We start from the raw sequence: 11,535 nt of genomic DNA on the forward strand, positions 1-11,535 counted from the left end.
TCTCTAACAATTATCCCAAATATGCTAATCAATGCAACTATGACTGAATGTTTGCACAAATAAGCTCACAAATATACTTTGTATCACAGTCCAGCCTCATAGAAACACAATCACACATGATAATTAATCAGAATTTAATGCAACAACAAAAAACAACAGTCCACTTTTAAAGGAATATTGTGGGTTCAATGCAAAATAAGCTCAATCAAAAGTGTGAGAAGCTTAAAGTTTTATAAAAGCACCCACATTAATTCTTCTAAAGCTTATTCTTATTATTTGAGTTATTCTTGTTAATTTTATGATGATTTTTAGGGTTTAGGTGTTTTCAAATTGCATAGAACTTTACACAGAGATGGTAAGTGATTTTTTTTTTTTTTCTACACAAAAAATTATATTAACATACTTATTGTTTACGTCTTGGGGCTATTCTACTGAAACAATGAGTAACTTTTACAAATTGGCCTCATTCACTTATAAGTGGCTCACTGCCAAGATTCTCGTGTTTTAAGAATGGGTGAAAGAACGGGTGAGTAAAAATAAACTGTGGTAATCAACATTATCCCATTATGCTATAGATTGAGCTTAATTTGTACTGATTCTGGAATATTCCTTTAAACCCACAAAAGTTCTGTCACAACTTGTAAGATCTATACAAAGATCTGTACATCTGTGACAACACAATCCCATGCATTCCTGAACCATGTGTCCTTTTTTAGGCATGGTTAAGCATTTCATTTAAAACATCCTTTAGAAAACAATCTTCTGGATTGCATGAGTAGCATAACACACACACGCACGTTGAGGGTGGCCCAGACTGCAAGTAGGCACATGCAGTTATAATTATATATGACAAAGAACGAAGTCTCTCATCCAGTCGAGCAGGAATAATGAGGAGCTATGTGATGTATTGCTGATCATTCAGGATTCATGCTGTGACTTCGCCCCTCAAGTCTTAACCCTGGTAAGGTAGCCCTTAATGTGGGGGTGAGGGGATCCGTTGATCTATTATGTGATCATAAACAATCTCCATGTGCTTATTACAAGTGGATGACAAGTCCATGGGTTTTGCAGATGGGTGGAGGTGTGCAGCAGATAATACACATTATTCTGGGAGGCGGGAGGCGGGAGGGAGCATAGAAAGAAAAAAAAAGTTTATGGAAAGTCCCCTTGGTGGATTTACAAACAACAGAAATAAATATTTTTTTACTTTTTGGATTTATAGCAGAACAGTGCTGATTCAGTGGAACAAAGTGTTTCTGAAGCGTTGAGATACTTGGCCAGACGGCCGCAGTTATTCCACTGTTGCGCAACTTACTTCCAGGCAGGCCTTAGCCTCAAAACAGGAGGTAAAAAAAACATTATGTGCCTTTCGACAGACAGACACACACACAGAGAGAGAGAGAGAGAGAGGCGGTTGCTCTGGAATTTCCACATTGGACTTTATCCATTGCCAAAACAACCTCTCTCTCTTTTCCCAAATCTAAACCCCCACTGTGCTGTGGGCAGGTCAGAGGCTCATGAATAAATGCCTCTCACACACACGTGCTTATAAACAGATCCATGCAGGCAAGAAAAAGCCTCAGTCCCGTGAAGAAATGCCTGTGGACACAAGAGAAATTGCAGAAGAAATAAAGAAAAGTAAACGCTGGTTTTGATCATATTATGATCACACTGCATTGCTAAACGGCTTTCGGGGATATGACGACAGTTATTGGCACAGAGAATTCCGAAATTCTGCAATAAAATCAAGTTGTTAGTCAGTAATTTCAACTGTCAGGGTTTCATTCTACAAGAGGAGATCTGTGGATTTTCCAGGGACTGGTGCACAAATTCTGAGAAATAAATTCATTTCAACTTTATCCGTGAGTATTTGTTGATTCTTTTTGAGCATCATTTTAAAAGGCAGTTTAATAAAAAAAATATATATATCACGATTTTAGTTGTAGTTTTTTGCCCTTAGGTTGTAAACTGTATTTTGCAATATATCAAACTATGTACTTTTAAAGGAGCAAAATAAATTAACTGGATTTATTAAGCATCCGAATGTACTGCAGACCATAATTAAATTTGATTACACCATTATCGCCCCCCAAAAAAACAAATATATAAATCACTCAAGCAGAAATATAATCATAGCCACAGCACTTGTAGCAAATCTGAAATGAAAAGTGTAATTGGTGTTTTTAGTGCACTTTGTAATAGCCATTACTTGAGCATTTAATAGAACTTTTCTTCCATTACGGTGTATGGTGTCTTCTCTTAAATTTTAGAAATGAATTCAGACTCGGTCGCAATGGCAGAGCTGCATGGAAAGATGCATAAACAGGAGACAGTGTGCATCTTTGGAACGGGTGATTTCGGACGCTCGTTGGGGCTCCGTTTGCTCCAGTCAGGGTACAACGTTGTGTATGGATCCCGGGACCCTAAAAACTCTCTGTTGCTGCCTAAGGGGTCAAAGGTCATGGCTCATGCAGCAGCAGCTGGTGAAGCACATGTGATTTTTGTGGCTGTGCAGAGGGAGCACTATGGATTTTTGAGCTCCCTGGCTTCAGATCTTGAGGGAAAGGTGCTGATAGACGTCAGCAATAACCCAAGCAGGGGTCTCTACCCAGAATCCAATGCAGAATACCTGAGCAGGCTGGTTCCAGGGGTGACGGTAGTCAAAGCCTTCAACACCATATCTGCCTGGGCACTGCAGTCTGGGGGACTAGATGCCAGCAGACAGGTAAAACATACAAACATAAACACAATATTTATCCAGTCAGGTGGACGGAATACATAAAAGTGGTAACACTATATTTTGATGGTCCCTTTTCATTCAGTTGCACCCACATCCCAACTAACTCTCATTAGAGTATTAGTAGACTAGACTGTCAGCCTAATATCTGCAAACACTTTATTGTGATGCTCCCCCAACAGACATTATACTGATTATTGAGTATTAGTAGACTGTTAGGGGTTTGCAGAATACATCAACATGTACTTGCAAAGTTATAGTGACCTATCTGTTACTTATAGTTAGTCAACATACTGTCTAAAGGGACCATCAAAATAAAGTGTAACCCAGGCAGGTAAAATACATAAATAAATGTAAACGAGTAAAGACATGTAAATGCATGAAATAAACTAATTTTGTTCAAAGCCATTAAAGAGTTGTAAAGTTAGTGCGAGAAAATGATGATTAAGACATAGAAAGCACATAGCTAGCAAATTCTCATGCATCAAATTTTGCTAAATGTTGTTAATCATTTAAGCAACAAAGGGGCAAAACACAGAAAAGCTGTTTTGAACAGAGTTGTTTAAAATGTAATGAATCAAGCTTAACGGACTGTCTTACAAAACAGCCATAATGAAGACACACAGGCTTAGGTGTTTGCATGAGCTTTTGTTATTATAGTACGAACAAAAAGACAAATCAGACATGACAAATGCATACAGCTGCACTTCATATTTCCTGTGCTCCATCTCTACTCTAAGGCAGATAAATGACACCTATCATAAAACAAAAAAGCACAGCATTTAACTCTGATCACAGTACAAAAGACAAACTAATGCATCTATAAATGTCTGTGTCCATGGCATTAGAGCTGTTCACAGTTCATGAAATGAGGCAAGCTTTTTGTAGGAAAGTCATATTCACATCAGCAGGTGGTGGATGAGAAACTGGCCAGATGGAATCTGAGCTCTGGCAAACTATTATTATCGCTATGTTAGTGCGTATGTTCTTTGACACCTGTTTGTGTGTTTCTCAATAAAAATGAATAGTCACACCCGGCCAAGCAGTTATTATTTCTCGTTTTGATTATAATTTCTTGTTCTATTTTCTGAAGGCCAACTGTGACAACATATTGTATTGTTCAGGCTCAGACTGCACATTGCTGTGAACTAAATGTAATTCCCAGAGGATATTTCACTGCTGTCTAAAACTATTAAAGTTGCATTTTGTTTCAAGGGTTTTGTAGGTCAACATAATGGCAGCTTGTTAGAATAAGTCAAAAACAATGAAACCACTTGAAGATAATTTGTCACATGAGTAGTTTTTGTGGTAGCACTTTACATTATGGTTCTGTTCGGTAACATTATTTAATGCATTAGGTATCATGAACTTTTTGATTTTATTTATCCTGGTTACAGTTTGTAATTTATAAATATAACATTTTTCATTGTTAATTCATAATACATCAATGTCAATTTGAACTTGAAATCTTATGTATTAATATATGTAAAATAATAATAATAATAATATTAACCAAGATAATGTGCACTGAAGATGTTTGGCCTTAAAATCACACAATTTCATTTCTAAATAAAAACATCAGTGTTCAAAACTGTGTTCTTGCCTTACCCGATTCACAATGAAAGAAACTTTTTTATGCTTCAACCACAGATGATGACAGAGAGTCATAGTTCATTTGTGTATGTACAAATTAACATTAAATGATTTAAAGTAAATTAATTCTGTTTTCTATTACATGTTACATTGTATATATTGTTGGACTGTTTTTTTTCTTCTTCTTCATTTGATTAGGTACTTATCTGTGGTGACCGGGCTGATGCTAAACAGCAAGTGGTGGACATTGCTCAAAGTCTTGGTTTCACTGTCTTGGACAGAGGCTCCATCAAAGCAGCTGCTGAGTTGGAAGACTTGCCATTGCAACTCTTCCCTCTCTGGAGACTTCCTTTCCGCATCGCCATTTGTTTAACAGCTTTCATATTCTTCTACTCGCTCACAAGAGATGTTATCTATGAGCGTGTTACCAATGGTAAAGACATTTCTTTTCGCATTATGGTCTCGCTGGCCAACAAGGTCTTTCCCATCGTCTCCCTGGTGATGCTGTCCCTCTGTTATCTGCCGGGCGCATTGGCTGGATTCCTGCAGCTTTATAACGGCACTAAGTACCGTCGCTTCCCTGATTGGTTGGATCGCTGGATGCTGTGCAGGAAGCAACTGGGCCTGTTAGCACTGGCCTTTGGTTTTCTTCATGCTATTTACACTTTAGTTATTCCCATCAGATACTATGTGCGCTACAGGATGAATGTCTACGTAATATCATTGGTAAGTTTAGTACTTTTAAATCTAAGGCTCGCTTATTCTAATATGTGCATCCAGTTTATTTATCACCAAACAGCTGTTTAAAATCAACATGAAATCTATGAACCCTATTTAATCCCTTTAAGGATAGTTCACTCAAAAATGAAAATTCTGTCATTAATTATTCACCCTCATGTCGTTCCAAACCCATAAAACTTTTGTTTATCTTCGGCACACAAATGAAGATCTTTTTGATGAAATCTGAGAGCTTTTCGATCCCTCCATTGACAGCTACGCAACTACCACTTTGAAGCTTCAAAAAGTTCATAAAGAGATCGTAAAACTAATCTACATGAATTTAGCGGTTTAGTCAAAATTTTCTGAAGAGACACAATCAATTTATATGATGAACAGATTATATATCTCAGATTTTATCAAAAAGATCTTTATTTGTGTTCCGAAGATGAACGGGTTTGGACGGACATGAAAGTGAGTAATTAATGTCAGAATTTAAATTTTTTGGCGAACAATCCCTTAAAAGCACATTCCAGGTAGGCTATTTTTGTGAAAAAAGTGCTTTATTTATTTACTTAGTTAGCCAACTTACTAACAAATGTTTCACCAATAAATAATGTCACATTACGAAAGTAAAATGCATTGAAAATGTACTACAGTACATTCAATTTTTATAAAAATGTGTACATCTATCCAGATGAAAACATCAATAAATATGCACAAAGATCACAGAACAATTAAAGTGATTAAAAATATAAACTTTCTCAATTCTGTTTTGCAGGTAAAAGATAATACAACCTATGAGTTTGACAAAACAGCAGCCTGGCGTTATGACTCCTACTATTCCATGGGAATTCTTGGATTTGGGCTGTTTGTCTTATTAGGAATTACATCCCTTCCATCTGTCAGCAACTCCCTAAACTGGAGGGAGTTCAATTTTGTACAGGTATTACGTCCACACTCTGTGGAAATGCATACATTTGAGTGTCACTGGAGAAGATTTTACTAATTACTAACAATGATGTTTGTTAAAATAATTGTTCCTTCTTTCCTTTACAGTCTAAACTGGGCTACTTGACCCTGCTGCTCTGCACCTTACACACATTCCTATATGGCTGGGATAGATTTCTGAAAGCTTCATCATATAAGTGGTGGATGCCTCAACCATACATGTTGTCTCTGGTGGTCCCCTGCGTGGTTCTGATCCTGAAGTTAATCCTGATCATGCCATGTGTGGACCGCAAGGTCACCCGTATCCGTCAAGGCTGGGAGAGACAGAGCAAGACTTCATCAAACAGCAGAGACACAAAGACAAACCAACCACTCATGCCGTAGCCAAAAATTATCAGATGAAACAGACTTAATTGAGCAACTGACTTGGGACTTGACTTAGACTCAAAATCTGTAGGTCTACAAGATCTTACTCTATAACCTATCCATTCCCCTTTAAACTTGGGACATATTTAGAATTGTACTCACAAATGTTACATAATGTTACATAATTCACATAATATTATATTATGACCACCGATTGTAGTGCATCACAACATAACCAATCCATATCATATATGTTCATATTAGAAATCGTCTATCCCTTTTAAGGAATACAAAGGCAGCAATGGTGGCAGGACTTTTATTAGAGCACACTTTTCTGTATTGTGTGAAGTACTTGTCTTTTTTATTACCTGCTTCCTCTGGGCTATTTCTTCTCAAGAGCCTCCCAGTGGGCTTTTTCCTTTAGATATTATCGATCCGAAACTGAGCAGCAACTTACTTCTTGAACTGTTTCTGGGTCTGGGCTTTCCCGTCTGCAGAAAAGCTCATCTTTCTCTCTCTTGTGAAGTATAAAGGAGCTGTCAATCACACTGGCTTTCACCTTCACTGGTGAATGGCCCTTTATGTACTTTTATGAAGAATTGCAGGCTGCAAAGAATGTAGCTTAGACAAAAATAGCAAGGCTCATTTTATGACAAATATTTCTGAAAGTCTGTAAACGCACAGTTGAAGAAATTGAATAACTTCTGAGCACAGAACATTGTCAATAAATATTGAATGTTCACCGATTTTGATTTTACTTTTGTATCACTTATATACAATCAAAATAAAAGCAGAAATGCATGTCATAATGACATTTAAACTTTTCAAAATCATGATATGCATAGATGTTTGTAAAGGCTTGGCCATCACTGGCGGGGAAAAAAACATGCTGAAAATAACCTTCAAATTAGCTTGGATTGTATTTGTGTAGAAAAATTATATAACACTTTATTGGCTGTATAAATATAAATAAATATGTTATATTTAATATATTATATATTTTAAATATAAAACACACACACACACATTCATACATAGCCTATATATATATATATATATATATTATTATAGCGAATGCAACACCGACAGTCTTGAATCAGCCTGAAGGGGTTGTATTTGCTATAACAACCGTCTCACTCTACATTATCCCGCTTATTACATGGCTACCTACCAAATAAATCAATAATTTGACACAAAATATTGATTTAAAAAGGAGTTTATTGATTTAAAAAAGATTGTATTGCTTCCGCTAAAGAAAATAGTCAGTTACGTGTCTCTACGGTTAGAATCCTGCGTCCATACGGTGTGTTATAGGTTAGCAGCGGTCTGTTATCAAGAAAAAACAGACCGCATTCTACATTAGAATTAAACCAAGCCATCTAATAAATATTATACATATATATATATATATATATATATATATATATATATATATATATATATACAGTGAGGAAAATAAGTATTTGAACACCCTGCTATTTTGCAAGTTCTCCCACTTAGAAATCATGGAGAGGTCTGAAATTGTCATCGTAGGTGCATGTCCACTGTGAGAGACATAATCTAAAAAAAAAAAATTCAGAAATCACAATGTATGATTTTTTAACTATTTATTTGTATGATACAGCTGCAAATAAGTATTTGAACACCTGAGAAAATCTATGTTAATATTTGGTACAGTAGCCTTTGTTTGCAATTACAGAGGTCAAACGTTTCCTGTAGTTTTTCATCAGGTTTGCACACACTGCAGGAGGGATTTTGGCCCACTCTTCCACACAGATCTTCTCTAGATCAGTCAGGTTTCTGGGCTGTCGCTGAGAAACACGGAGTTTCAGCTCCCTCCAAAGATTCTCTATTGGGTTTAGGTCTGGAGACTGGCTAGGCCATGCCAGAACCTTGATATGCTTCTTACAGAGCCACTCCTTGGTTATCCTGGCTGTGTGCTTCGGGTCATTGTCATGTTGGAAGACCCATCTTCAATGCTCTAACTGAGGGAAGGAGGTTGTTCCCCAAAATCTCGCAATACATGGCCCCGGTCATCCTCTCCTTAATACAGTGCAGTCGCCCTGGCCTGTCCCATGTGCAGAAAAACACCCCCAAAGCATGATGCTACCACCCCCATGCCTCACAGTAGGGATGGTGTTCTTGGGATGGTACTCATCATTCTTCTTCCTCCAAACACGTTTAGTGGAATTATGACCAAAAAGTTCTATTTTGGTCTGATCTGACCACATGACTTTCTCCCATGACTCCTCTAGATCATCAAAATGGTCATTGGCAAACTTAAGACGGGCCTTGACATGTGCTGGTTTAAGCAGGGGAACCTTCCGTGCCATGCATGATTTCAAACCATGTCGTCTTAGTGTATTACCAACAGTAACCTTAGAAACGGTGGTCCCAGCTCTTTTCAGGTCATTGACCAGCTCCTCCCGTGTAGTTCTGGGCTGATTTCTCACCTTTCTTAGGATCATTGAGACCCCACGAGGTGAGATCTTGCATGGAGCCCCAGTCCGAGGGAGATTGACAGTCATGTTTAGCTTCTTCCATTTTCTAATGATTGCTCCAACAGTGGACCTTTTTTCACCAAGCTGCTTGGCAATTTCCCCGTAGCCCTTTCCAGCCTTGTGGAGGTGTACAATTTTGTCTCTAGTGTCTTTGGACAGCTCTTTGGTCTTGGCCATGTTAGTAGTTGGATTCTTACTGATTGTATGGGGTGGACAGGTGTCTTTATGCAGCTAACGACCTCAAACAGGTGCATCTAATTTAGGATAATAAATGGAGTGGAGGTGGACATTTTAAAGGCAGACTAACAGGTCTTTGAGGGTCAGAATTCTAGCTGAGAGACAGGTGTTCAAATACTTATTTGCAGCTGTATCATACAAATAAATAATAAAAAAAATCATATATTGTGATTTCTGTTTTTTTTTTTTTTTTGATTATGTCTCTCACAGTGGACATGCACCTACGATGACAATTTGAGACCCCTCCCTGATTTCCAAGTGGGAGAACTTGCAAAATAGCAGGGTGTTCAAATACTTATTTTCCTCACTGTATATATATATATATATATATATATATATATATATATATATATATATATATATATATATATATATATATATATTATACATAAAGCTAATTTTATACACTAATTAATACCCACATTTTATAAACTAATAAAACTGAATATCTGTATCTATACTCCGACATTAAAAATTGTTTCAAAGTTGATTTATTAATGAAATTACATTTTCTATTTTAAATGTCAGTTGAATAATTTAAGCATAGCCTAATCGTTAACCCACCATTTAGGGCTATCAGATATCTTGGTTACTGACATTGCAGGATAACAATAAAAATATATAACCACCAATGACAATTTTGGAGCAGTCCAAATTATTTTAATTATATATATATGTGGTAAACCAAAGTTACAGTTATGTTGTGTTGTAATGCTGTGTTTTACGTAAACATATATTTTGAAACAAAATAATTATTACTTACATAGATGACAGCATCACTAATGAGGTGGCAGGACAGGCTTTTAATTAGAGAGATCATGATGCGTAATGAGATGTCATTTCTGTTTTTGGCATTAATGACATAAAAGATAAGCAGGTAAAAGAGAGCAGTCAGTCCTGTGCAATGCAGAAATGACGTCTCCAGAGTGCAAAGAGTTACACAGTCAGTTCTTCAATCTCTGTCCATCTGTCCAAACCAAAACTTAATGTTAATCACTAGTCTGGTCTCCACAGACCAACCTCTGACCAGAAGAATCCATGTTGAAATTGTACACTTTAGTTAATTTATCATACAACACGATTTCAGTTTGCTAAGTCTATTTGCTTTCACAGGAAATAATGGTCTTTTGAATTATTTAGGCTTGAGGAAAAAGGCAAACGAGTGTCTCTTTGAATGAAACCGTGCGCCTTTTGGGACTGCGATCAAACAATCAGCAACACACACCAAGCACATTTTGTTGTGGCCTCACCACAGACGTCTCTCAGGTGATACAAAGTATCGTCATAGAGGGAAATGATGAAAGGCTGTTTGGGTTACATATCAAAAGTGCCTCAGCACTGACGATTCTGTGAGTGCCCGTGTTTGTCTCCATTGCCTGTGTATATTTCCTCAAAAAATTCAGCTCTTCTCTTGCAGAATGAAGCTGGCCCCATTTCATAGATACTTTAAAAGCAAATAGAATACAGTTGCCTCTCTATGTTGCTGAAAATATGATATTTTGCTTTGACAATCAAACTGGATACAAGACAAGCTGGTAGATGATAGATGGTAGATTTTCTTCCAACTCGACTTCAAAAAGATAGAAAAGTGAACCGGAATTGAGGGATATTCAAAGAATAAAGAGGTTTTACCATTTGGCTTTATTGGACAATATAGAAACAATAGCCGATCAGCAAATTGAATTAAATTGACCAACAGAAATGTATTTTCTTGGCTAAATTATCATAGAACTGGCAGAAAAGATCAGAAGTATCTGTAGCACATCAGGTGGGATGACATAATGCTTTCTTTAGTTGCTTTTCAACTCATCAGTATCTCCTGAAAAATGAATGAACAACATGCTGCAACATTTTGTAGTGGATCCTTCCCAAAAAAATATTGTAAAATGGTTTCTCCGTTTTCTGATCTTGTTAGTTTCTACAAGTGATTTACCAGTGTCTGTATGACTGACCACTGAATGTTTATGGGCACTTTAAAAATCGAAATTGTCACAATGCCATACCTGAGCCGACTCATCGCCTTTGTTGATCCATATACAATGGAATCAATGGTCACCAATGGTTTGGTACCAACCTTCTTCTTCAAAATAAATTTTATGCTGCACAAAAGAAAGTCATACATGTTTGGAACAACATGAGGGTGAGTACATGATGACAGAATTTTCATTTTTAGTGAACTATTCCTTTAAGTCTGGTCAAGCTAGTCTCTTGGCAAATTTTATAGGGGATTTTGGGCACTTTTTCAGGAGATCTTCTTGCCAACCAGCTAAACTACGTTAACCCAGCTTTGAGACCATCTTAAACTAATGTATTCCAACTAAGACCAGCAAACCTCCTTAGGCTTGTCTATGCTGTTGTTTTCAGCAGCGTTATATAAAAATGTGTTTGGAAGCGATAAGTGGTGCCTGATTTTACACCTATTAACCATGTCTT

At 36.9% G+C, this 11,535-nt stretch overlaps 1 protein-coding gene across 1 annotated transcript; it reads left to right on the plus strand.

The window, feature by feature from the left end:
- The first annotated feature begins 1,534 nt into the window (after window positions 1-1,534).
- steap4 (STEAP family member 4) lies at window positions 1,535-7,110 on the plus strand. Its single transcript, XM_082149507.1, has 5 exons — window positions 1,535-1,862; window positions 2,271-2,725; window positions 4,529-5,056; window positions 5,829-5,993; window positions 6,107-7,110. The coding sequence occupies exons 2-5, from the start codon at window positions 2,273-2,275 to the stop codon at window positions 6,380-6,382; spliced, it is 1,422 nt and encodes a 473-aa protein (XP_082005633.1). The 5' UTR covers window positions 1,535-1,862; window positions 2,271-2,272; the 3' UTR covers window positions 6,383-7,110.
- The last annotated feature ends 4,425 nt before the right edge of the window (window positions 7,111-11,535 follow it).

The sequence above is a fragment of the Leuciscus leuciscus genome (assembly GCF_965113295.1).
Source record: "Leuciscus leuciscus genome assembly, chromosome: 20".
NCBI lineage: Eukaryota > Metazoa > Chordata > Actinopteri > Cypriniformes > Leuciscidae > Leuciscus > Leuciscus leuciscus.